The sequence below is a fragment of the Gobio gobio genome (genome assembly GCF_949357685.1).
Source record: "Gobio gobio genome assembly, chromosome: 20".
NCBI lineage: Eukaryota > Metazoa > Chordata > Actinopteri > Cypriniformes > Gobionidae > Gobio > Gobio gobio.
In genome coordinates, this window is record NC_137113.1 from 41,435,381 (window position 1) to 41,461,742 (window position 26,362).

The window sequence follows — 26,362 nt, forward strand, 5'->3', positions numbered from 1 at the left end:
GTTTTTTTTTTGTTCATTGTGACTTCAATACACTTTGTTCTCTTTATACCTTAGTTGTGTTGTACACAAACACAGTCTATCGAATTAACATACATTGAAAAATAATAAATAAATGAAAAAAAAATAATTACTTACAAAGGATAAGCACCGAAATGTTTAAAAGCAGTATATAGGGATGAGGGAGGATGGGTAATCAATATGTTCTTTACAAATAATTTCGCGTCTTCTCAGCCTATTCGTTCCTCCAGAACACCAGGTGGCGCACAAAGGCCTCCATTCATCAATATCTCCCTTAGTTTACTTCCGGTACATGTGGTACATGTGTGGAGAGGGGATACATGCACACTTTTTTTTGTGGAATTAACTTTTTTACACATTTGGAACTTAGTTGAGGCGAATCACTCATCAAAATGGGCCCGGTAAGTTATTTTGTACTAATGAACTCATTCTTTTTAATAACACCAGCTGTTTTTAGTCATATTGCTGAGCTTCAGTGAACTGCTTACATTAAATTCAGCGTGTAAGAGTGACGCTTCAGATTGAACAGCTCTTGTTTATCATATATTATACTAATCAAAACTATATACAATACTAGCCTGACCTCTACTGTGTCATATACTGTTCTAGTGTAGTCCCTACAGGATAATATCAAACGACACTTTTCAACCTCTGCTGTTTTATCACTCTATACTAGTAAACTAAGTAGTTTTACCCCAACTTTATCACACTGTATTAGTATAAACTGGGGTATCAGATCATATATAGCATACTGTTCAACTCCATACTGTAACACACACACACACACACACACACACACACACACACACACACACACACACACACACACACACACACACACATCCCTATATATTATATTATATGCTGAGTTTCAGCCAAAAAATAGAGCAAAAGTAAAAAACAATGATTTAAAGTGCTAATTCACCCAAAAATAAAAATTAGCTCATGATTTACTCGCCCTCAAGTCATGGGATAATTTAAATTATTTAAATGACTAAGGTAGAGTCATGTTATCTGGTGGAAAATGTTTTTATTTTAAACCCTATTATATAAACCCTAGTATTTATTAGGTTGTCCATTTGGATATATTGAGACATTGTAAAGACTTATTGTCAAAGTGAGATATATTAATTATTAATATATTTTATATATATATATATATATATATATATATATATATATATATATATATATTAATTAATTTGAAGTGCAAATTTGCAAACATTTGCTGTGTTTTACAGTCACACCAGTTCATATGTGTATATTTTGCACTATTTTTCACCCCTTCATTGTCATTTTTTTCTGATTTGTAGTCCCTCCTCCACTCCCCCACCCCAAAAAATGCTACATATTTTTGCAATTTTCAGATTTCCCGTTCATATCTTTTGACAGTCAGTTTTGAACAGTTTTTAACTTTTTATTAATTTAAGATAACGTAGCCTTTTCAAATCTTGTCCGAAATCTTTTTTTTTTCACATAGCCAGTGCAACAAAAGTCACCAAATTCTGTACAATTCTGAATACGCACTAGGGCTGTGCGATATTGAAGATAAATGCGATATGCGATATCCTTGTTAAATAATGCGATATTCGATATGCGATACGATATTGCTTTAAGTGTTTAAAATCTATTTCTTTCCCCAACTGATATCTTTCACTTAAAGCATAACCGGCTGTGTTTACATGAATACTCATCAAGACAGCCATTTTGACACAACTGTGTGTGTATTTGACAGTTCGAGTGTGTAACAAGACGGCTTGTGCGCACGTTATGGTGTGTGTGTCAGACAGCACGAGACTGCAAGGAGTTGTTTTTCGCAAGTTATTGCATTTAATAACTCTTTTTAACGTCAAGCAAATCACATAAGTAACAGTCGTGTGCATCAACCTAAAATGTACACTTTTCACAGTGTTGAAGTAGCCTATTAAAATCATTGAGATTTGCGATATGCATATTGCGATATGTACATTTGTAATACCCTAATACACACATTATTAAAAAAACAAAAAACACAGAGAGACCACCTGAGGGTTAACCTATTTTATACTATACTGCCACATACACGACTGGTTAACAGTGTATTATATTGTAATACTCTATGTTTGTCAAAACACATGTTTGGCATATTTTACTATACAAGTCAGCCTTTTGCTTCATCTGTCATATGTATAAAGAACTTGTAACGTACACCAGAATGCGTTATTTAACTGCGCTTTGATGCATCTTTCACACAAGGCTTCCAAAAAGAACAGGAAAAAGAAGCCTAGCTTCAGAAAATTGCTGAAAACCAGCAACCTGAAGCTAGAAAACAAACTGAAGAATCGGCAGTTCAAGCAGCAGAGCTCTGCTAAGAAACAGCGCAAAGAGCAGCGGAAACTTCGGCAAGCCATCACTGATGTCTCCCATCAGACCCTCAAACCCCTGGAGCGCTACGGGAAGAGACCAGGTGAAGGAAACTGCTTTCTGATGATTTTCATTAACCTGCACTCAGTGTTGGGACAGTGTTGTGATGTTGATTTGTGATACCAGAGGAGGAAGATGAGGAGGAGGAGTTCCTGGAGACTCTGCCCACTGATATGATGGATGAGGATGACCTAGAGCAGATCAAAGCCATGGCAAAGAAAGCTTCCTTTCTGACTCGAGACATCTCATCATGGTAGGCAGCGATCTTTAAAACGTGCACTTTTATTAAATCATGTGATGTTTGTTTCTTCATGTACACAGCGATCAGCTGATATTGTCTGTTGTGATCATTTTCTCTCCTGCTCTTTTTCCTTTTGTAGTGCTCCAGTTCATGCCAAAAAGCGCAAGTCCGAGCAGCCGGTGGAGAAGTATGAGAAGATGCCCAGGAAGATGACACAGGAAAAGGAGAAAGAACTCATTCACCTGCTGCCCATCAAAGACAAGAGCGGCCTGATCCCTCAGAGCATGGAGAAACCCGGTGTGTGTCTCCACATGACTCTTCAGTACGTGCTGTAGTGCTAGAGAGGATGTTTCATGTTTAACTGTGCCGTTTGATTGTGCCCTCTAGTTGTGCCTGAGGCAGAGGAAGAGGAGGAATCGAAGGACCAGGAGTTACAAATAGGTGTGTGTACATTTCTAATTTCTTCAAATGCAACCCTTTGAAATGTCTTTCATCTCAAGGGTGTGGTTGGGGAAGTGCTGTAGCAGTTTTCATTGTCATGTCTTGTTTCAGAAGAAAAAACTTCCCACAGCTGAACCCCTTTGATGCAAAATATTTAAGTAAAAAGATAAAAAATAAAGTACCCCCTTATAATATATAGGTTCATATTTCTGTAATTTAAAGGGGTCATAGAATGACATTTTTGTGCAAGTTAATATGATTCTTTAGTGTCTAAATGAAAAGTTTGTAATATACTTTAATTAAAAATTCTCATTAGTATTGTAAGAAAACACTCAATTTACCTGGTCAAAACCAGCTCAGTTTTTAGCAAGTCATTTCAGTGTATGTGACTTTAAATGATAATGAGCTTTGCTCACCCCGCCCCCTCTGCTCTGTGGGGCGTTTGGTTCGACCCGACACAACACCACAACACGCGTGGAATGTTGCCTTGACAACATTTGAGGGTATATTTTCGAGAAATAATGGCAACGGGAGTCTCTGAGGACACATCTGAGCAACCTTATCATTTTGAACCGGAGTCGGACCAGGAACAGATGACGAACGTTTCTGAATGGTTGGTTAACGTCATGTCATTTTGATCTATCTTTGTACTGGCAGAGTAGCGTAGTTGCTATGTGTTTACTGATGTGTTAGTTCATTGACAGATTGATGTTATGTTATAAGATTATTTTTTTTTTACATTACTTCTTAATCAGTTACAGACACCGTTATAAACCATGTACAAAAGTAAGCTTAGTGTAGTGTTACCACGTTAACTTTATCACCCGAGTACACAGTTTGGAATAACAAACATAACGCGTTGTTCATTATAAACGTGGGATTATGAATTATATTGAGAACGTCATAAACAGAAAGCATGCCGTAATGTAACTTACCCTGTAAACTTTAGCCTCATTCATCGTGAAGCGTGCAAGCGATTTGCAAAGATTAATATAAAGGTTAATAAAACGTTACACTCACATCTTCGATCTTCCTGAGGTGCAGCAGGAACACGATCCTTTTTTCAAGAGCAGCTTATTAGCAAAACCTGCTTTATACTGACGCTCGTTTATAAAGCAGTCTGCTGAGAAATGATTGCGCAAACATTGACGTTGATCGGGGGGAATATTCCCTTCTAAAACAAAACTCAGCACTGCAGCCACTGGGTCTTCAGCAGTTCGGATTTAGGAACATCAAAATTACTGCTGTGTTCGTTATTACACTCAACAACACAACACCACAATCGCTTAGACGCCATTCTGCTCCAGAGTATCAACAATGGAGTATCGCTCAGGGCGGGTCTGTGTTGAAACGCTGCTGTCAATCAACAATCTTAGGAGGGGCGTACACCGTGTAACGTCACATGGTCGGACGGCTCGATTTGAGACAGGGGAAAATATATAAGGAGATTAAAAAAAAACACTGGATGTATTTTTATCAATATAGGATGGTTGTGTACAGGCACAGCCAACACACATTTCCGTATAATCAACTTGTAAAAGTGCATGTACCATTCTATGACCCCTTTAACAACAGTTCTCTGATGTTGGATAATGGTCAAATGACATTCAGGCAAACTAATAAAATATGCAATCTTTTTTTACTAAGTGTTTTATTTTGGTTTGTTTTTATTTTAAAATTATTTATTGTAATTTAAAATTTGTGTGATTTAATTAATTAATTAATAGCTTTTTATCAACTCATGAACCCCCTGCCGTTTGGGACTCTGGGAAACCATATCATAACATTATTTTTATTTTTCAAAGAAATTAATACTTTTATTAACCAAGGATGCATTAAATAGTTTAAAAGTGACATTAAAGTCATTAATAATGTTACAAAAGTTATCTATTTTAAGGAAATGTTCTTTTGAACAATTAATACAATTTCATTTCAGCAATTGTTATGCATGTGTTTTTACTTTTTATTATAGTGTTTTTGAATTCAATTGTGTGATATTATATGTATATAGGCAATCGGCCACCCTGCTCTCTAAGATGTTGGCAGTAGGGTTGGGAACCGAAACCCGTACATAACCGGTGTGTAACCGGACCGAATCAGAACGCAGATTTCGGTGCCACTTAAATTCAAACGTGCTTTCGCGCTTTGGCTGACGCCGAGCCAGCCTCATCACATATCACAACAATTCAGTGTTTTCAACCACATGATATTTATTTAAGGTTTCAGACATTTAAATGTTCATAAGTACTAGCAAAAAACACACACTGATGTCTATGGAAGCGGCAATAACAATCCTTTCAGACAGTTATAATTTGATTACGTATTTTATTCAAATCAGATACACATTATATAGTTAACTATATAGTTTACTCTATTCTTCTCCCAGTTCAGCAGCGGTCACTTACTTTCTTGTATTTGAGACGAAGATGAATTTATGTAATGTAAATCCGACAGATCCGATTCTATGAGGCGCAAACTAACATGTCGGCGCCCATCGCGCATTATCAACTAACACACATTCACTCGCACATATTTGAAAATCAGAATATCAGATAGTTCATGTCTTGACATAGTTAACAAGTTTGTGAATATTTTGAATAAAAAAGAAAATGCGAAATAAACCCGATAAAGCTGAGCTGTCATACAGCGGTATTGCGACTGCTGTGTGTCATGTGAGAAGCTTAACGCCATGGAAACAATAAGGCGATGCGTTCTAAAATATTTAGCCAGAGAATATGGTCATATTTCTGCAAAATAAAGCTGAACCTTGAAGCTGGTTTGTAGCAGACCAAGAATACTGACTACTGCTGTTATTAATGTAACTGTTATTTAGTGTTAAATTAGGCCTAAAGTTGGGTTAGGTGGCTTAGGTTTTACTGTGAATTTATTAAGTAAATCGTGTTTTGTATTTATTTATATTTATATATTTAAGTATACTTTAAACTTTTAATAAATTGTTCAATTGAACTGTTGAATTGAATTGTTTTGTGGCTCTTTTTTAAAGTATCGGTTCAGGCACCGTTTAGGCACCGGTACCATTTAAAAGTATTGGTTTGGCACCGGTATCGTAAAAAAAACCAAACGATACCCAACCCCAGGCATTAGCCATCAAATAATCACTGTTGGTCGACCACTATTGTTATAATAAATGTTTCTTGAGCATCAAATCATCATATAAGAATGATTTCTGAAAGATCATGTGACACTGAAGACTGGAGTAATGATGCTGAAAATTCAGCTTTGATCACAGGAATAAATCATAAATTTACACACATTTTAAAGCATATTACAATGGAAAACATGTACTGTTTTTAATTTTAATCAAATAAATGCAGCATTAGTGAGCAGAAGAGTGAGACACTTCTTTCAAAAACATTAAATAAATAAAATAATGCATACACTTTCAGATTTTGTAAAGTTATTTATGTAGGTATAAAACTTTTTTTTATCTAATTTATTATTATTATTCAGTGCACCTTTTTGATGATTTTGTTTCACTAATATCAGAGGAGGAACCAGAAAGTGGTCCATCATTAACTCCTCAGGAGCAACTAGAGCTGCGAGCTGAGAGACTGACGGAGAAGAAACTGCGCATCGCAAGTCTGTCCTCGGCTATACTCGCAGATCCACATGTTAACGTAAGACAGGACTGTTTTTTCACAATCAACTTCTGCATATTTGCATCCTGTATTGTTTTTCGGTGTATCTTGACACTTCATATATGTTTCCAGATCAAGAAGCTGAAGGAGTTGAGGGCCATGCTAATGGAGACGGACCCGTGCATCGCCGTCACTGTCAGAAAGTTAGTCATGGTGTCCCTCATGGAGGTGTTTAAGGACATCGTGCCAGCATATCGAATCCGACCACTGACGGAAGAAGAGAAAGCCACGAAGGTACAGTGCCTCACTTTTAAAGGACTCATATCATGAGAAATGTTGTTTTCCTTCAAGCATATCTTGAAACTGAGCTGTCAGAACAATTCGTTCGGAAATGCTCAGGTGTCTGATGGCAGACAGATGAATATATTGTCACATTACTGGCTGAACTTAATGGATGTTTAGAAACTCGGTCCAGGTAGTGACAGGGTTCCTGCAGGTCCTTAAGTCTTAAAGTGCCCCTATTAGGCTATTTTTTCTCCTACAGCAGGTTTACATGCATCAAAGGTCAAAACACTTTCATTTTCTCATAATATACATTGCACATCCATTGCACATTCCAGAGCAAGTGTTATTATACACTGCATGAAAGGGAATATTCAAAAAACCATAATAGGGGCACTTTAAATTCGGTTCTTAAAAAGTCTTCAGTATCTTAAATGGTGCAACAAAAGTCTTAATTATCATTTTAAGAGGTCTTAAATTTGGAGAAGGAAAAAAAGGCAATGGTTTAATTAAATGCAAGCGATGCACGTTCAAAGTCAAGTCTGCGCTGTTGTACGTTCTACAGACTTGCAGATTTTTTTTTTTTTATGAATTATGACTGTTTACTTTATGGTGTTTATATTGTAATATGTTGTAGATGGTTGTAAGAGTGCATATTTTATCTCCCTTGTCTTTCTGAACAAACAGCTGGGAGTTGTAACGTAGACATTTCAATGACTTTTTCAAATGCCTTTATTCTCAGAATTGCGAGTTTATATCTCTCAATTCTTGTTTGCATCTCACAATTATAAGAATAAAAGTCATAATTACCTTTTATTTTTTTATTCTGTGGCGGAAACAAGCTTTCATACATTGATTCACTATAAAGACTTCAGTATCTGCACAATAATTTGTTTATTGCCTTTAAATATTATCGTATGAGCAAAATCCAATATCGATCAACCTCAAATTTGAATGTATTGATATATTGGTATATAAACCAACTTCAGTACATGTGTATACACTACATTGCCAAAAGTTTTGGGACACCCCTCCAAATCATTGAATTCAGGTGTTCCAATCACTTCCATGGCCACGGGTGTATAAAATCAAGCACCTAGGCATGCAGACGCTTCTACAAACATCTGTGAAAGAATGGGTCGCTCTCAGGAGCTCAGTGAATTCAAGCCTGGTATTAGGTTGCCACCTGTGCAATAAGTCCATTCGTGAAAATTTCTCACTACTAAATATTCCACGGTCAACTGTTATTGGTATTATAACAAAGTGGAAGCAATTGTGAACAACAGCCACGAAGTGGAAGGCCATGTAAAATGACAGAGCGGGGTCAGCGCATGCCAACAAGTTGCCAATTTTCTGCAGAGTCAATAGCTACAGACCTCCAAACTTCGTGTGGCCTTCAGATTAGCTCAAGAACAGTGCGTAGAGAGCTTCATGGAATGGGTTTCTATGGCCGAGCAGCTCATCCAAGCCTTACATCACCAAGTGCAATGCAAAGCGTCCGATGCAGTGGGGTAAAGCACGCCGCCACTGGACTCTAGAGCAGTGGAGACGTGTTCTCTGGAGTGATGAATCACGCTTCTCTGTCAGGCAATCCGATGGACGAATCTGGGTTTGGCGTTTGCCAGGTACTTGCCTGACTGCATTGTGCCAAGTATAAAGTTTGGTGGAGGGGGAATTATGGTGTGGGGCTGTTTTTCAGGGGTTGGGCTTGGCCCCTTAGTTCCAGTGAAAGGAACTCTTAATGCTTCAGCATACCAAAACATTTTGGACAGTTTCATGCTCCCAACTTTGTGGGAACAGTTTGGGGATGGCCCCTTCCGGTTCCAACATGACTGCGCTCCAGTGCACAAAGCAAGGTCCATAAAGACATGAATGAGCGAGTTTGGTGTGGAGGAACTTGACTGGCCTGCACAGAGTCCTGACCTCAACCCTATAGAAAACCTTTGGGATGAAATAGAGTGGAGACTGTGAGCCAGGCCTTCTCGTCCAACATCAGTGCCTGACCTCACAAATGCGCTTCTAGAAGAATGGTCAAAAATTCCCATAAACACACTCCTAAACCTTGTGGAAAGCCTTCCCAGAAGAGTTGAAGCTGTTAGAGCTGCAAAGGGTCGGCCAACTCCATATTAAACCCTATGGATTAAGAATGTGATGTCATTAAAGTGCATATAAAGGCAGGTGTCCCAAAACGTTTAGCAATATAGTGTATTTTGAATAATACATATTTTAAATATGCAGTTGCCAGTTACTGTGTTTTAGGTAATTGATTCTGAGATGTATGAATTATTTGTGCAAGTCTTAAAAAGTGTCCTAAATTTGATGAGTAAGCAGGACAGACACTAATTATTAGAATAAATATGGGTAAATCTGTCAAAAATTGTAGTGTTTTTGGCTTTGTATTTAATTAATTAATTAATGTGACTTTTTCCGTAACATTTCTGTCTTATGAATGGACATTTATACATAAGCCACAGCAGCATAAACTGACCTGTTTTACCATAGAGGGTCATTGAGAGTGAAAAATTCACACTTTTGGTTCTAGAAGTGGATAATTGGACCCTAGAGGAAACAAAATGATTAAATAACTGGATTTGATTTGACCCATTTAAGCATCTTCCTTTTCTCTCTAGGTGAAAAAAGAGACACAGCAGCTGAGAGAGTTTGAGGAGGGTCTCGTCTGCCAGTACAAGTTTTACCTGGAGGATCTGGAGCAGACAGTCAAAGGTAGATCAATACTCTGTGCTTTTAGCTTCTCATTCATCGTCCTCACTATCCCTGATATCTGACTGATCTGGTGCTGTTTCAGACTGGAAGCAGAAGAAGCAGAAGAGAAAACAAGCCGTGTCTCTTCAGTGTTATAAAGGTCTTGCTGAGGTGGCCATCAGGTGCATTTGTGATCTCCTGGTAGCTCTGCCACACTTCAATTTCCACAACAACATAATAGTCATGGTGGTGCCTTTGATGAACGACTCCGTCAGGACGGTCAGTCTGCAGGCAATATTTGCTGGAGAAACTCAACATTTGAAGGTTTGCGTGTGGGTAGTAGCCATGTGATGTTGTGATTTTGTGTTCAGGTGTCCGAGATGTGTTGTGAAGCAGTCAGGAAACTGCTGAAACAGGATAAAATTGGTCAGGCCTCATTAGCAATGGTGAAGGTCATCTCGGGCATGGTCAAGAGCAGGAACTATAGCGTCAAACCAGAGGTACAGTCATCATGCGTTGAACAGCTGCAGAACATTGTTTCCTCTATACAAGTTTTACCTCATCTTGCTATATATATTTATAAAATGGACAGTTTGCTTAAGTTGTAAACAGTTTTAGCTTGGTCATGGTCAGATTTCAAACTTGGGTCCCACTTTATATTAGAAATGATGTACAATGTGCATATTGTGTTCATGGCTTGAATGGCTTGTTAATGATGATGTGATATGAATGCACAGGTGCTGAAGTGTCTCCTCTGTCTGAGGATAAAAGAAGTGGACATGAAGAAAGATACTGAGGACACTGCGCCCAAAAAGAAGTTCATGTCTTTCAGGGAGAGGAAGGCAAATTTGTCCCGGATGCAGCGGAAGGTCTGAACTGAGCTGAATGTCACACACATGTCATGATTTGAAGTTTAGATCAGTGTTTCTGACTCCAAACTGTGCACTGGACACTTGTTTGTTTTAAAAACTAGATTCCCCAATCATGGGATGTTTGAGTTCTGTAAGATATTTTAAAAACGTTTTTGATAGGAGTCTCTTCTGCTCACCAAGGCTGCATTTACTTAAAGCTACACTGTGTGATATTTTCCCCCATCTAGCGGTGGAAAGGTATATGACCATCCAGTAGATAATAGTTTCTGTTCCTCTCAATTCCGGTTTCGTTTTAACTCCTACGGTGGCCGATTTAGTCCAAGATTAACATGGCTTCCAGTTCGACCTCGTCCACATTCGACACGGTGCCATCGAGTGTTAAAACGCGAAAGGCGAAGCTTGAATTTACGGGTATGTCCCTCTTTGGCTAATGTACTTTCAAGATGGAGGGGCAACATGGCGACCCGCATTCGAACCCATTACCGTATGTATTTTCAATGGCATATTATAAATTTACGAGAATACTTTATTACTTGAAAGAAGTAAATATACATTAATGAGCACATATATTTTTGAAAGAACTAAGTGTTTTTAGCTAAGAATAAACGAAAAAAGTGTAGCTTTAATCAAAAATACAGCAAAACAGTGATATTGTGAAAGTTTAACTGTTTAAAATAGCTGTTTTTCTATTTGAATATATTATCAAATGTAAATTATTCCTGTGACACAAAGGTAAATTAGCATCTTAAATCCAGTTTTTTTTTTTAGAAATAATTCTAATTTACTGTTCAAGAAAAAGAAAATTCTTATTATTTTAAAAAAAGTTAAAAACAATTCAGGATTCTTTGAAGAATTTAATCAATTGATAAATTTCATTTATTTGAAATAATCTGTAACATTATAAGTGTCTTTACTGTTATTTTGATCAATTTAAAGCATCCTAGCTGAATACGGTTTAGTTTCTTGCAAAGAATCTTACTGAGCCCAAACTGTTCAAATATTTATTTTGAAATATTTTATGATACACCATATTTATTTTTGTTTACTTTTAAATCTTTAATCAATAGTTTTGTATTGTAATCTTTTAAAAGTTGGTAGATTCAGTACCAAACCTACCAACTTTTAATCTTTTTTGAAGAATTTTCTAGGGATGCACACAGTATGATAAAAACATTTTTTTTTATGATGTTTGAGAGCCTTATTACAAAAACAAAGGTCTCACCATTAAAGCCATGACCCAAGCACCATTATAATGTTCTCATAATAATTTTATGTAGCCTATATCAGGGGTTTTCAAACTGTATGATGCCAAGGACCCCCCAAATATGATGAACCTTTTATGAGGGACCCTCTTCCTAAAATCCATCTCTATATAGATAAATAGTAAGTGTGACATTATAAATGCAACATATTGTTTCTAAACTTAAATTGGCTATACCTAATATTGGATGTATAAACGTGAAGAACATTTTCAATTAAAAATTATTTGTATAAGCAACTTTCACAATAAATGCATGTAAGCAGCTTACATACTGCGTGCAAACATATACACACTCTAAAAAATGCTGGTTTAAAAACAACCCAAGTTGGGCTGAAAATGGCCTAACCCAGCAATTGGGTTGTTTTAACCCAGCGATTGGGTTGTTTTAAGCAAACATTTAATGGGTTAAAACAACCCAATTGCCTGGTTAGTCCATTTTCAACCTAACGTGGGTTGTTTTTTAAACCAGCATTTTTTTAGAGTGCAATTCTGGAAAGTATGTATACGGCAATAAATGAGAGAAACATTTAGAAATGAAAAAGTTAGAATGTTCGGTAGACTTTAAACATTTTTGCTTTGTCTTTTTATTCTCGGAAATGTTCTGGGGAGTGGGGACCCCTTAGAACCTTCTGGAATACCCCTGGCCTATATGACAGACTAGCTTAGCGCTGTAATTGTATTTTCCTTTTTGAAGAGAATCATATTTCAAGCAATTCAAAACCATCAGAACAGTGCGCATCTGAAGTGTCTCAGCTGAAGGAAATAATGCATTATTTATGTGCTTAAATATATTGGCCAAATTTACTTATCAGGCCGATAACGATAACAAAAAACAAACGTATATCGGCCGATACTGATATATCGTGCATTCCTAGAATTTTCTGAAATACTTGTAGAGTAAAACATTGTGAAAATAAACTTCCTGAACTGAAGCCGCTGGAAAAGCTGTATTCCTATATGATGGAATTGTTTATTTTTTTTATTTATTTTTTTATTCCTGTTTGCTTTCCTTGATCCTCAATCTTCTTGTCCTCAACAGTGGAAGAAAGCAGAGGAGAAGCTGCAGAAAGAGCTTCTAGAAGCGGAGGCTACAGAGAGCAAGGAGAAGAAAATCAAATTGGTGAGTGCTACTAGAGTAGATGGACAGCGTGTTGAACTGTTCCTTATAATGCATGACAATATTATCGCATATTGTGATTGGTCCATCTTTGATTCCAGCACACAGAGACGCTGAACATTGTGTTCCTCATCTACTTCAGAATACTGAAGAAAGCTCAGAAGTCCATCTTACTGCCCTCCGTTTTAGAAGGTCTTGCAAAGTAAGAACCACGTCATGTGTATATATATTATTGCGCAATTACACTATAATAAAGCGTTCGGGTCACTTTTCCTCTTGTGTTTTTGTTAACATGTGAATAACATGTTTCAAACTGTTTCCTGAAGGTTTGCTCATCTTATAAACTTGGAGTTCTTTGATGATTTGTTGGCGGTGCTCTACGGCCTCATCGTATCGGGTGTAAGTGTTTCAACGAGGAGCAGCTGCTTCATGATTCGCCAGTGTCAAATGTTATGCATTAACATCTCAGTGTTTTCCTTCCCCAGGATCTGACGTATCGCGAGAGCCTTCATTGCATTCTCACGTCCTTCCACATCCTCTCAGGACAAGGTCAGTACAGCTGCAGCTCTGCTTTCGTGAACATCCTGCCCTCGCTAAGCTAAAACACATCTGTTTCCAACAGGTGACGTCCTCAACATCGACCCTTTGAAATTCTACAGCCACTTATACAGAACCCTGCTGACGCTGCACGCAGGTGAGATGTCCAGTGTGATGTCCACGCAGGGTTATTTAATATGAGCAAGAACATCTCGTCACTTACACACTTTGGTGTCCCAAATGTTTATTTTCTAATAATAAGTATTAGATGCACAATTCACTTGTTTTTTTTATTGCAAACCCGTTAGATTTAGTGGGTCTGTTATCGAACATAAAATTCCTAAATATCATTAGCTAGGTCTCCATCCATGTATTTTTATGTGAATTTTGAGAAATCTCTTGAAAGAAGGCTAGATGGAAACCCTAAAATGAAAATATTAACAAAAATCTTAACGGTAGGGTAGGTAATTTTCGAAGAGGCTAGCAATAGCGGGCTAGCTTTAAAAGCACAAGATCCCACCCTCCCTTCAGAGCATTTACAAAGCCACGCCTCCTCCAAAACACATGACATTTATTCATTTAGCAGACGCTTTTATCCAAAGCGACTTACAACTGAGGAATACAGGAAGCGTCATGAGGAGACGAAAAATCACAAAAGTGCCTGAAACACTGAGCTTTGGACATTGCCTAGAGTAGCAGAAGCTAGAATAGGGAGGGAATAGTTTTTTTTTTTTTTTTTTTTTTTTAAGTGCTCACGGAAGAGATGAGTTTTCAGCTGTCTTTTGAATGTTGTCAGTGATTCTGCCTACCGGATGGAGGTGGGGAGATCGTTCCACCAGCAAGGAACAGTGAACGAACATGTTCTGGAAAGGGATTTCATGCGTCTCTATAATGGTACCACAAACCGCCGCTCTTTAGCAGAGGGAAGGCTTCTGGTGGGGGTGTAGACTTGTAGGAGCGAGTCGAAGTATGAGGGTGCTGAGCTTGTGGTGGATCTGAAGGCAAGCGTCAGCACCTTGAACTTGATGCGAGCAACGAGTGGTAGCTAGGGGTGTGATGAGATCTCGTGCCATGAGATCTCGCGAGACTAAACTGTGACGAGATTTCTCGTCGAGGTGAAAAGCGGTCTTCACCCAAAAATGAAAATTCTGTCATTAATTACTCACCCTCATGTCGTTGGACACCCGTAAGACCTCCGTTCATCTTCGGAACACAAATGAAGATATTTTAGTTGAAAGCTGATGCTGAGAAAGGCTTCAGATAGGCCTCCATTGGCATTCAGTACATTCACACCATAAAAGGCACTTAAAACGTCGTTACAAAGTCCATCTCACCACAGTGACTCTACAATAATTTTACGATGTGACGACAATAGTTTTTGTGCGCAAAAAAAAATCAAAATAACACCTTTATCCAACTTGTTCTTGTCTTCCGTGTGTGCCTCCACGACACATGCGCGAGAATGACGCAGATCCGGCGTTCGGACACGTGACCCAGAAGCGATTTGTTTTAGAGCCCGACCGATATATCGGCGGGCCGATATTATTGGCCGATATTAGGCATTTTCCACACTATCGGTATCGGCATTAATGATGGCCGATAAATGAATATTAAAAAAAAAAAAAAAAAAACGGACGAAACACCGCTCAACCACATTGAGTGTTGGCGTTTCATAGTTTGTCCACCAGAGGGCACTCTGCAACGTGCAGATTGGCAACACACAGCTGATCCAGCTGAGCTGAGTCATGCTGCGCGCCGCGAACATTGCATTCACAACAGATCATCCATGAAGTGCATGGTAAGGTGGCAACTGTCACGAGACATACATTGCTTGAATAACAATTAAAAGAACATCCCCATCAGTTTTCTTAACTCAAATAAGCATGACAAAATTCGTGACTGCCAAGTCCAGTTTTGCTGTTACATGTAAGCCAAGAGTGAAACGGAATTAGCTTACGTCAGGTTGTTACAGTATAGTTGACTGACTGTCAGTTTAACTCGGACAATGTGACTGAATAATATTCTTTAATAGCGTGACAGTTTGACAGCATGAGACGTATCATCTCTCCCCTGCCCGTTATTTTGTAAAACGTATGTTTTACAATATTTTTGCAGTCCATTTCTAAAGCTAGACTTGAGCTAACCACAAAGCTAGCTAATGCCATGGCTATCAGTGGAAGACCGCTAACCTGTAACATGCGCTTGGAAATCACAACAAACTTTTTCTGCCTACATAAAGTAATGATTACTGTATTTATAACCAGTGTTGGGGAAAGTTACTTTGAAAAGTAATGCATTACAATATTGCGTTACTCCCTTAAAAAGTAACTAATTGAGTTACTTAGTTACTTTTTAAGAAAAGTAATGCGTTACGTTACTTTTGCGTTACTTTTGCGTTACTTTTTCTCACCTGGGCTGGGCTTGCTTTTTAGTTTTGTTTTTTAATAGCAAAAAAAGTCCTTTTTTGTGCAAATGTAAAGACCTCTTCATACCAAAATTGAAATAATAGGCCTCAGGCTGAGGTAAAGATGTGCTGCCATTCTGGATAATGGAAGAATAGGACGCAGGAGAAAAACGTTTTACCAATAAAAACAAAAAATCTAGTAATTTTTGCTCATGGCTTAACTGAATCATCAAAGGTCAGCAGCACGACATTGGTCAATAAAGGTAGATTAAATGCATAAAAATATTTGTTCTATTTAACATTTATATATTTGAGGTTTGAGTACTTTGATTTTGCATTTGACTGATTTTATTCATTTTGAGGAGTACAGAATCTTTATTGTGCGAGTTAGTCTAGAACTACAATAACCATCATGTTCACACACAACGCCTCTCCACTTATTTTTCACAACATGGGGGCAGGAGAGCTGTCAGTCAAATAAATGTGAAAAAGTAACTTGCGTTACTTTTTTGAAAAAGTAACTCAGATATTTTGTTGTAAATTTGAAAAGTAATGCGTTACTTTACTAGTTACTTGAAAAAGTAATATTACGTAACTCAAGTTACTTGTAATGCGTTACCCCCAACACTGTTTATAACTAGTAAGTTATATTTGTAGTTCCAGTAGTTCCTGCATTGTAAGTTAGGCACTTGGAGTGAAGGAAAGTGTTGCTGACTTCGTTCAGACGCAGCATTAGAGAGTCACATGATGGGTTTTACTTCATCATCATCAGTAGTAGATTTTAGAAGGTAGGCAGCAAATGATGATTGAAAATAGTTTGTTGTAGCTTGTTGGATAGAATTAAAAGAGTGCATGTAAAGGGATAAGCAAGTTGACATTGTAATTAAGGTAACTCATATTTATACTGTATATAGTTTATATCTTGCTGTTATTTTTATTTATCAGAACTTAACTGAATATTTTTTCCAGTCTTGCTCCGTTATATTTATGAAGCTTACCACATCTATTAATACTATATAGATTTTTTGTTTTGTTTTTGTTATTGTGTTTTCGTCCAAAGGACGTTTTATATCTTAAGTTTATATTTTTATACATTTTATTGATCAGAACTTTAATATATTTTTATGCTCCTCTGTTCTGTTGTAACAATAAAACAAACAAGTTTATTTTTAAACTGCATTATCATTTTATATTAGAGAGGCTGAGGGATCATGAATAACTACAAATAAAGGAAATCAGTTTTTTACGTTTTTCTGTATATATATATATATATATATATATATATATATATATATATATATATATATATATATATATATATATATATATATATATATATATATATATATATATATATATATATATATAATATATATAATATATAATATAATATATATCGGCCAATATATCAGAATATTGGATTTTTAAATCACCAAATATTTGTATCGGTATCGGCCTTAAAAATCCTTTATCGGTCGGGCTCTAATTTGTTTACAAGCAGAGGAAGACGCGCGTGTCTAAGCTGTTGGATTCTACATTGATCGTGCTTTAGGTCTCGGCCAAGTTCTCAAAATGGGGCTAAAGTGTGCATTTCATGGATCCCCGAACCCCGGCGCTACGTCATATTCTCGCGCATGCGTCGTGGAGGCACACACGGAAGACAAGAACAAGTTGGATAAAGGTGTTATTTTGATTTTTTTTTTGCGCACAAAAACTATTGTCGTCGCATCGTAAAATTATTGTAGAATCACTGTGGTGAGATGGACTTTGTAACGACGTTTTAAGTGCCTTTTATGGGTCTTGGGAGTGTAAATGTACTGAATGCCAATGGAGGCCTATCTGAAGCCTTTCTCAGCCATCAGCTTTCAACTAAAATATCTTCATTTGTGTTCCGAAGATGAACGGAGGTCTTACGGGTGTCGAACGACATGAGGGTGAGTAATTAATGACAGAATTTTCATTTTTGGGTGAACTAACCCTTTAATATCTGTGATCAATTTGTGGGAAGGAGTTCAGTTTGGAGGTCAAAAGAAGCTCATGTGCAGTTCTAAGCTCTGAAGAGACAATCATACAGGAAAGAAGACAGTTGAGTTTTTGGCAAACCCTTTACAGTGCTTGAGTATTGTTGTCTTTTACTGCATATGATAATTCATACTCAGAAAGTAGAACTGAAATGATATTCATTACAAGATGATGAGTTAAAACATTTCAAATGCATCTGCAAAAAATTTTCTAGTCATGTATTTCATCATTGATTTCTTAAAAATACTATGTAAATCTTGTGTCTCGTCTCGTGAGATAAGTGTCTTGTCACACCCCTAGTGGTAGCCACTCGCAGAGAGGTGAAGAGATGTGTGACATGGACCCTTTTGGGCTCGTTGAACATGAACGCATACAGCAGGGAGCAAACAAAAGCATCACGAGAGATGGCGTTAAACTACCTCATGTCTCATAGCACATAACACCATAATAATGAACATAAATAACTTTGAGCTCTGTATTATTGGCATTGATAGTGTTGCCATTAAAACATTCGATACATTCGAGTCATGAACCGTATAATGTCACGGGGTTTCCATCTTTTTGTTTTGTTTGATGAACATTAAATGACAGACGGCAGCAGGTTCAGGCTACTGTCACTTTAAGACCGAAGGCACAGATCTAATACACTGACATGCATTAGATTAGATTACTCTTCTGTTTATTTGAGACATAACCGACTGCATTTAAGAACTCGCTAAAACCGGTATTTCGACATATTTTTGTGTGCATTTGTAAGTTTAAAGGAACACTCTACTTTTTTGAAAATACTCATTTTCCATCTCCCCTAGAGTTAAACAGTTGAGTTTTACCGTTTTCGAATCCATTCAGCCGATCTCCGGGTCTGGCGGTAGCACTTTTAGCATAGCTTAGCATAGATCATTGAATCTGATTAGACCGTTAGCATCTCACTCAAAAATGACCAAAGACTTTTGATATTTTTCCTTTCCTTTCCTTTTGAATGGGAACACTGCTTTATTCTCTGATGTTTTATGCAATATACCAATTGTTTGCACACGTTTAATTCGCTAACATGGTTATTGTCTTGGATTGGCTGCAGGAGGTGCGAATGATGACACGACGATCGTGCTGCAGTGCCTGGACGTGATGCTGACCAAACGCAGGAAGCAGGTCACCCTGCAGAGGGCGCAGGCCTTCATGAAAAGACTGAGCACACTCGGCCTGCACGTGCTGCCCGACTCCTGTGTGGGCATCCTGGCAGCCAATAGGACGCTGATGCATGTGAGCCAGCGCTGTTCCTTCTTTAATCGAGCTAATGCTTATGACGTTTAAGGTGAATGTATGAATTATGTCTCTCTTGTGTTTGTGTAGACCTTCCCTAAGTGTGACATCCTGCTGGATAATGAAATGCAGGGCAGCGGTGTGTATCTGCCAGAGCTGGATGTGCCCGAATACTGCAACCCCCAGAACACGGCAGTGTGGGAGCTTCACTTACTGAAGGTGAAGCACAATGATGTTCATTCACTCATCCCATCGGTTTATTAGCCACAGATTCAAACACAGCGGGAAATGAAATGCCCTTTTATTTCTCATTTATTTATTTTTTAGATAGCCAGTATGCTTCAGTTTAACAAACTCTCCCACAAAATATCTCAAAATATCAAAATATATCAAAATCTCACCAGGTTAAAATTGCATTGAGAGGAAACGCATCAGTGTGCGTCACATTTTATTATTACATGCGTAAATAATGGAAAATATTTCAATAAAATGAAACGTTAACAAACATTATAAATTCACAAAAAAAATCCCCCGTGTTTTAGTTCCTCTCACTCAGCAAATGAAACACTACTCAGAACAGGAATACAGATTATAAGTATAAAACTATCATAAATTATAGTGGTATTCATTATAAAAAGCAATGCCTAAACTTATGTATTTAAACGGCATATTGCAGGTAAAAAAGTTTTTGAGAATTATATATAACCTTGTATGAAAATACCATATGAAAAGGTAATGCAGGATTTTAAATGTTTTAAAAAGACATAAGAGCACAAATTTAGTAGATAAAGTGGCCATTTCGTTGGCCGTTTTTTTTTTAACATCGCGTTATATTGCGTCACGAGAGGGAGTCGTTCGTCCAGCTCTGCGTTGGCTCAGTGCAGAATAGGTTGGTATTTAGTACGAGTCTGTGTATTTTCGGTAGTTTTTCTATTCCAATGTATCATTGTCATGTTACATTATTGTGTCCAGCCTGTCAGGGCATCGAGTCCACAGGTTTCCTAAAAAAAAAAAGTTAGGAATTCAGCATAGTGGCGTTTTGTGCAGGTGAAGAAACGGGACTTCCCTTCACGGATCTGCTTCGAAACACGCGGTGGTGTGTGTAGTGCTTTAGACCGGAGGATTATCATCCCGGCGATATGATGGAGTCAAACATTGTTATACTCATGTAAGGCCGGCTACACACTGGCTGCGTGGCGTGAGCGTGGCGTTTTCTGTGGCACTGCATTCACAACATTCACAAATTTTCCGACCTGTCATTGCGATTCATTGTTTTCCTATCGCTGAAATTCACCGCACTCCCTCTCGTTATGTCATGTCCGGTTTTGGCATTTTTAGATGCGGAAGTAAAATTCTCACAAAAACGACTCCAAAAGCCTTAATAGCATATTTTAAAGAAAATCTAGTTCCTACATTCTTTTTCTATACATTGACTCACTGGAGTCTCTAACCTGCAATGTGCCCTTTTAAAGCCAAATTACATAAGCTCTGTCTCGCCTCAAATGTGTGCCCTTTGCACATGTTTTTCATGCTTTATGTTGTATTGAATTATAGAAGTCATTTTGGAATATGAGATGCAGCACATTTCAGATGATGATAACTTCTTATTCTGGAAAATACAAAATATCAGTTGTATATAGGGTTGGGAACCGAGAACCGGTTCTTATGCAGAACCGATACTGATTTTTGAAAAATACCAGAACCGCGCGAAATTCCTAAGTTTCGGTTCCGAAAACGGTTCTCATGCAATGTGTGTGTGAAGCGCTGGTAGCGTATCCTTTAATAGCGAGCGACAGCTCACCTCATCATGAATATTAATTACGTTGCCTGCCGCTTTCAGGAGTGTAACCAATTAACGCAGTTCAGCACTGAAAGCCCTCGCACTACACATTCACGGTTTTGCGTCAGATATTTTTGCATGGTGAAGAGAAAGTCACAAGTATGTAGACATCTCAAGTCTCCCGGAAGTTCCGGGAGTCTCCCGCATATTTATAGCGGCTCCCTGATGCCCGCAAATTAGTTAAATTCTCCCGCAATCTAGAGCAAGCGAGCAAGAGCGCGCATACGAGACACAGACTGTGTACGCGCGCACGGCAGAGAGGGAGAGAGAGCGAGAGACCTTGCGTGTGTGTGCTAGTGTGCACCTAATGAAGCGCATGTAAGACAGAGGGCATCCTGATTGGCCTGTTTCGGTAAGTCAACCAATCAATTGTCAGTGTGGGCGGGCTACAACTAATTAATAAATATAACTAATAAATATAATTTATAACTTGGTTTTATTCAGAGAAGAGAAAATGTAATAATAAGACAATTTCAGAGAGAAAATGTAATAAGACAATTTCAGAGGTGTTCATTTGAACATTTAATTTTAAAGTCCATAAATTCCTTTTTTTGTTTTGTTGCAAGAATGGCTTACTGTAATACTGTAATATGTTCAATACAGGACTTTTTTGGATATTGCCAAACTGTAAATTAATTTGAGAGCAAGTAATAAACACAAAAAGGATTGTTCGAGTTGCATATTGTGCCTTTTCCTGTACCACTATTTGTTTAATAATTTTAATGGAACCGGAATCGGAATCGGAATCGTTAGGCGGAACCGGAACCAGAACCGGAACCGGAAAATTTCTCACGATTCCCAACCCTAGTTGTATATGTTCACAAATCAAGTGCTTGAGTCAAAATACAGATGTCCTAATATATTACTACAGTAAAAATATGAATTCTCTAGTTGTACACGTGTAAAAGTGCAGAAGTACGTGATTTTCCCAGTGCTTGGCACATTTTGAGTCAGTGAATTGTAAGAATTTGACATCACTATTGTGTAATTTTTTTAATGAAACGTAGTGGAGCAAAAAGTATAAAATGATGCTGTGGAATGTAGTAAAGTAAAAGTTTCCCAGAGTAAAAATACTCGGATAAAGTAGATGCTTGAACCATGTATAGTAGCAGACTATATATTGCATTACTGTCCATGATTTTGCTACTTGGTGTCAGGTGATATAAGTCATGAATAGTTTTGGTCCTTCTGAATAGCAACAATTATTAAATTCATTACAATTCTCTGTTTAGTGTAGACGTGTGTGTGTGTGTGTGTGTGGTGCTTTCAGAAACATGTTTAACTCAAATTGAATATCTCACAAAAAAAAAGTACTAATTTCCTGATATTGACAGAATTTTCCAGCAAACTCATGTTTTCAGTTTTATGGTAGGGGGCGCTATTACACATCTTCTGAAAGAGTACAGAGTCTCCAGATCAAAACACAACTAGCAATAGAAGATTGCTTATGCACATGTAAAATCACACGATCATCAAACATTAAACCGCATATAAATCAAAACCGCCACATTTCGTCCCAGGACGAGCTGCAGGACTGAAGCTTTGGGGTGTTGATGGACTCCATCTGTTTTAATCATCGCTCTGAATCTGATCCAGATGTAGTCTGACAAAGAAAAAAAAGACTTTTTCTTTCCCCTTGCTGGTGAGAATGTTAAATTGTAAATAAAAACAGTATGCATTCAACATTAGCATGCAGTCTTATTATTAAGCTCAAATAAACTTCAAAGAAATGTTCAAACAGCTAGTCAGTTGTTGGATGAAGAGGATTCCTGATTTAAATGTTGTGTTTCAGAGACACTTTCACCCCGTGGTGAGGAAGTTTGCAGCTCATCTCATGAAAGGTGCTCCTAGTGAAGGTTCAGGCGCTCTCAGCATGGAGCTCAGCAGAAGGTACAGAGACCTCAGGCTCATTCCCATCAGCTGATGGTGTCAGGATGAAGATTTTCATAGAGTGTGTGTGTGTGTGTGTGTGTGTGTGTGTGCAGGACTCCAGAGCAGCTGTTTGAAGACTACAGTGTTAAAGACATGACCTTCAACCCGCCTGTCGCAGGACCTCCCTCAAAGAAAAAGGTCCTTTTCCATCTAACAAGGCTTTACTTTTTCTGTTGTGTACTTTTTTTTCCTTTTCTTAATTGTTCTTTAATTTTGTGTTGCAGGAACATTTCACATTTGGTCGTGCGTTTTTAGATGCTGACCTGAAGACACAGATAGATGCTGCTCTTCAAGCCGAGAGCGAGCAGACGAGTCTAGACTTTACATCACCACACACACCGCAGGAAAAATGAACGTTGGGAAGTTATTTTCTATCCATGTGTAAAATAAATTCTCCAAGATCCCATCTTTGATATTTTTTATTGACATCATTTAGCATATGCACTGATGTAGAAGTATCTGTTTCAACATTTATTGATGAAAGCAGTTGATTTCAAGTAAACAATAACCCAATATTGACATCACAATATTGACCATACATTCCTATAGTGTTACACGTGTGCTGGAAAGTTCCACATGTTTTAAAGTTCTTGATTAACCATCAATGCAATAAAATAACAGCATTGTGTCGCGCTAAAGTTTTACAAATTGCTTGTTCAAAACAAAGTAATAGTACATATACATTGAAAACATATTTAAGAGACAATGCTGTAGTGTACCACACAAATAAAATACACTTTATGGTGCCTACATTCTCTTAAAATGTCAATATTTAATATCTCTCAAGACGATTCTAAAAATTTAAATTACAAAAATACAAATATTATACATTCATACAGTATGAACAGACCGGAGTAGCATTCATGCCCTTCAAAATAAATTAATGCAGATTTCATATTTATGTACTCTCATATGTACACATCTGGAAACGTACAGCCAGCCTGGGCTATAACGAGATTAAGAAAGAAAATGGACCACTTACAGTTAAAAACAGTCATTTTCAACCACAACCAAAGTGAAGCGGGGGATTGTTTAAAAATCACATCAATATATATTACAGCAATTTAATTTAATTGAACATTTTCACCATTCGATAATGAAATGTATCTATTTATTACAGGTCATATTAGATTCAATTTAAATAAACAATTTCAAAAGCGCTGCAGTGACGGTGATGAAGGAAGTAATTTCATATTAAGAGTTGTCTGTAATGCAAGGAAAAAAACATTCGAAATAAACTGCAAATGTGCAAAAATGTTTCCTAGCTCTAATGAAAGAAATCCTAAAATACAAGAACATACATACTTCCAAAAAAAAGCAACATTTAAAGTGGCGTTTGTTGAAATGCATGTTTTTCTAATGCTGTAAAAGATTTGTGGCTGTGTAAAGAAAGGTCCCGCTCAACATCTTGCAGTGTTGTCTACAGATACAGGACATGTGCAATGAAAGCCATCAAACTCAATCAGCTGCTAAAATAAACAACAAATCTGCCTCGCATCTTCCACACACCGTGAGCATTTGCTCTGAGCTCTGGATAAAACACACCATACGCAAGTCACTTAGAAAAAAACAATGACCTGTATAGTGTGATGGTAATGTGCTGGGGGCATTTTCATGCGTGGTTTAATTTCAGCAATCCGAAACGGATGTAAATAAAGTACTAAACGTATAAAATAGCTGGACTTCAAATAATAGTAATGTGCAAAACCACAAAAGAAAATGAGATGCATATAATGCATTCATCACTTACAGTACTGTTGAAGAAGGACATGAAGAAGAATTAAAGTAAGGAGAAACTGCCTTCATCGGACGTCCATTTACAACAACACCGGCTTCTGAACTGACCGAACCCTTGCCTGACCCGTCAGCGAGCCCAAATCACATGCCGAGCACGAACAGGCTGTCCCGTGTGTCTTCCTGAGCCACGTGTGAGAGGAGTGAACACTAGAGGTGCTGCTCTGGCTCTGGACTCATTTATGCAGCTTCCAGTTCCACAGCAGCGGGATGGACCAGCCGGAGGGGGCAGGGGCGCGACCGCCACACTGGGGCACAGGGTGTCCCGCACACAGTCTCTGAGAACCCATGCGTCCCTCTGCCATCCAGGCCTTCAGCCCCATCGACAGAGACTCTGCAAACAGAGATTCACGTTATTTGCAGTTGCACAGTAAGTCTTCCAGCACCATGACACATTTTCACAATGAACCTGACGCTAAATCATAGTCAGTTTCTTCAAATGAAAAAGTTATGCATTATTGAAATGTCCGCAGAGTGAAGGTGTTTGTGATCCTGGATGCTGATTGGTTACTGCAGACACAGAGAGAGCATGCTCAGTTAACTGACATCTCACACGTGCCACTCAGTGAAGGTGCTTCATTAAAATGACAGTGAGAATTGGACCCTGATCTAAAGTGTGGCCATTTAAGGGTTAGTTCACCCAAAAATGAAAATTCTGTCATTAATTACTTACCCTCAAAACACGGCATCATGAAGCTTTGAAGCGTTATGAATCAGTGAGTCGAATGAGCAGTTTGGATCGCCACATTTCAGCAGTTTGGCGGTTTGACACGCGATGATTCATAACGCTTCGAAGCTTCATGATGCCGTGTTTTGAAATCGTCATCACTATATAAGTCATTATTTAGGGTTTTTTTGCACACAAAAACTATTCTCGTCACTCCATAAAGTTATTGTAGAACCACTGTAGTGAGATGGACTTTGTAACGACGTCTTTAGTACCTTTTAAGGGTCTTGAGAGTGAACCGTGCATTGTGCCAATGGAGGCCTTTCAGAGCCATCAGATTTCAACTAAAATATCTTCATTTGTGTTCTGAAGATGAACGGAGGTCTTACGGGTGTCGAACGACATGAGGGTAAGTAATTAATGACAGAATTTTCATTTTTGGGTGAACTAACCCTTTAATTCCTCACCCTCATGTCGTTCCAAACAGGCATAAGACCTTAGTTCGTCTTCTGAACACAAATGAAGATATTTTTGATGAAATCTGAGAGCTCTCTGACCCCTCCATAGACAGCAATTTAATGAACACTTTCAAGGTCCAGAAAGGTAGGAAAGGCATCGTTAAAATAGTCCATGTGACTCCAGTGATTCAACCTTAATCTTGTGGTGACATAACATTATTCAACATTTCGTTCTGGCCTGTGTCATCTCCTATGCTGTCGTCACACTCATCGTGGTGTCGTGGTGCTCACGTGAACAGCATCGGCTGTCGTAGATCTCGAGAGCGCTGCACTTTCAACAGAAACAGCGTAGGAGATGACACAGGCCAGAACGAAATGTTGAATAATGTTATGTCACCACAAGATTAAGGTTGAATCACTGGAGTCACATGGACTATTTTAACGATGTCTTTCCTACCTTTCTGGACCTTGAAAGTGTTCATTAAATTGCTGTCTATGGAGGGGTCAGAGA

General features: G+C 38.0%; 2 protein-coding genes across 7 annotated transcripts in view; one reads left to right on the forward strand and one right to left on the reverse strand.

Annotated features, from left to right (window-relative positions):
* Positions 1–294: 294 nt before the first annotated feature.
* Positions 295–23,683, forward strand: noc3l (NOC3-like DNA replication regulator). Its single transcript, XM_079845413.1, has 21 exons — positions 295–419; positions 2,254–2,464; positions 2,548–2,674; positions 2,802–2,959; positions 3,050–3,103; positions 6,611–6,741; positions 6,835–6,996; positions 9,615–9,708; positions 9,791–9,966; positions 10,059–10,187; positions 10,425–10,556; positions 12,860–12,940; positions 13,039–13,139; positions 13,264–13,336; positions 13,423–13,486; positions 13,560–13,631; positions 18,979–19,160; positions 19,251–19,379; positions 22,793–22,890; positions 22,986–23,070; positions 23,157–23,683. The coding sequence occupies exons 1-21, from the start codon at positions 411–413 to the stop codon at positions 23,283–23,285; spliced, it is 2,397 nt and encodes a 798-aa protein (XP_079701539.1). The 5' UTR covers positions 295–410; the 3' UTR covers positions 23,286–23,683.
* The window catches only part of plce1 (phospholipase C, epsilon 1), a 114,656-nt gene continuing 111,628 nt past the window's right edge, over positions 23,335–26,362 (reverse strand). For 3 of the 6 annotated variants that reach the window (XM_079845408.1, XM_079845407.1, XM_079845412.1), the window contains one exon: positions 23,336–25,060. In XM_079845408.1, coding sequence (XP_079701534.1) covers positions 24,903–25,060 — 158 coding nt within the window. In that variant the 3' untranslated portion in view covers positions 23,336–24,902. Of the gene's footprint in view, positions 25,061–26,362 lie in introns of all 6 variants that reach the window. The other 3 variants (XM_079845411.1, XM_079845410.1, XM_079845409.1) reach the window with 2 other exon arrangements.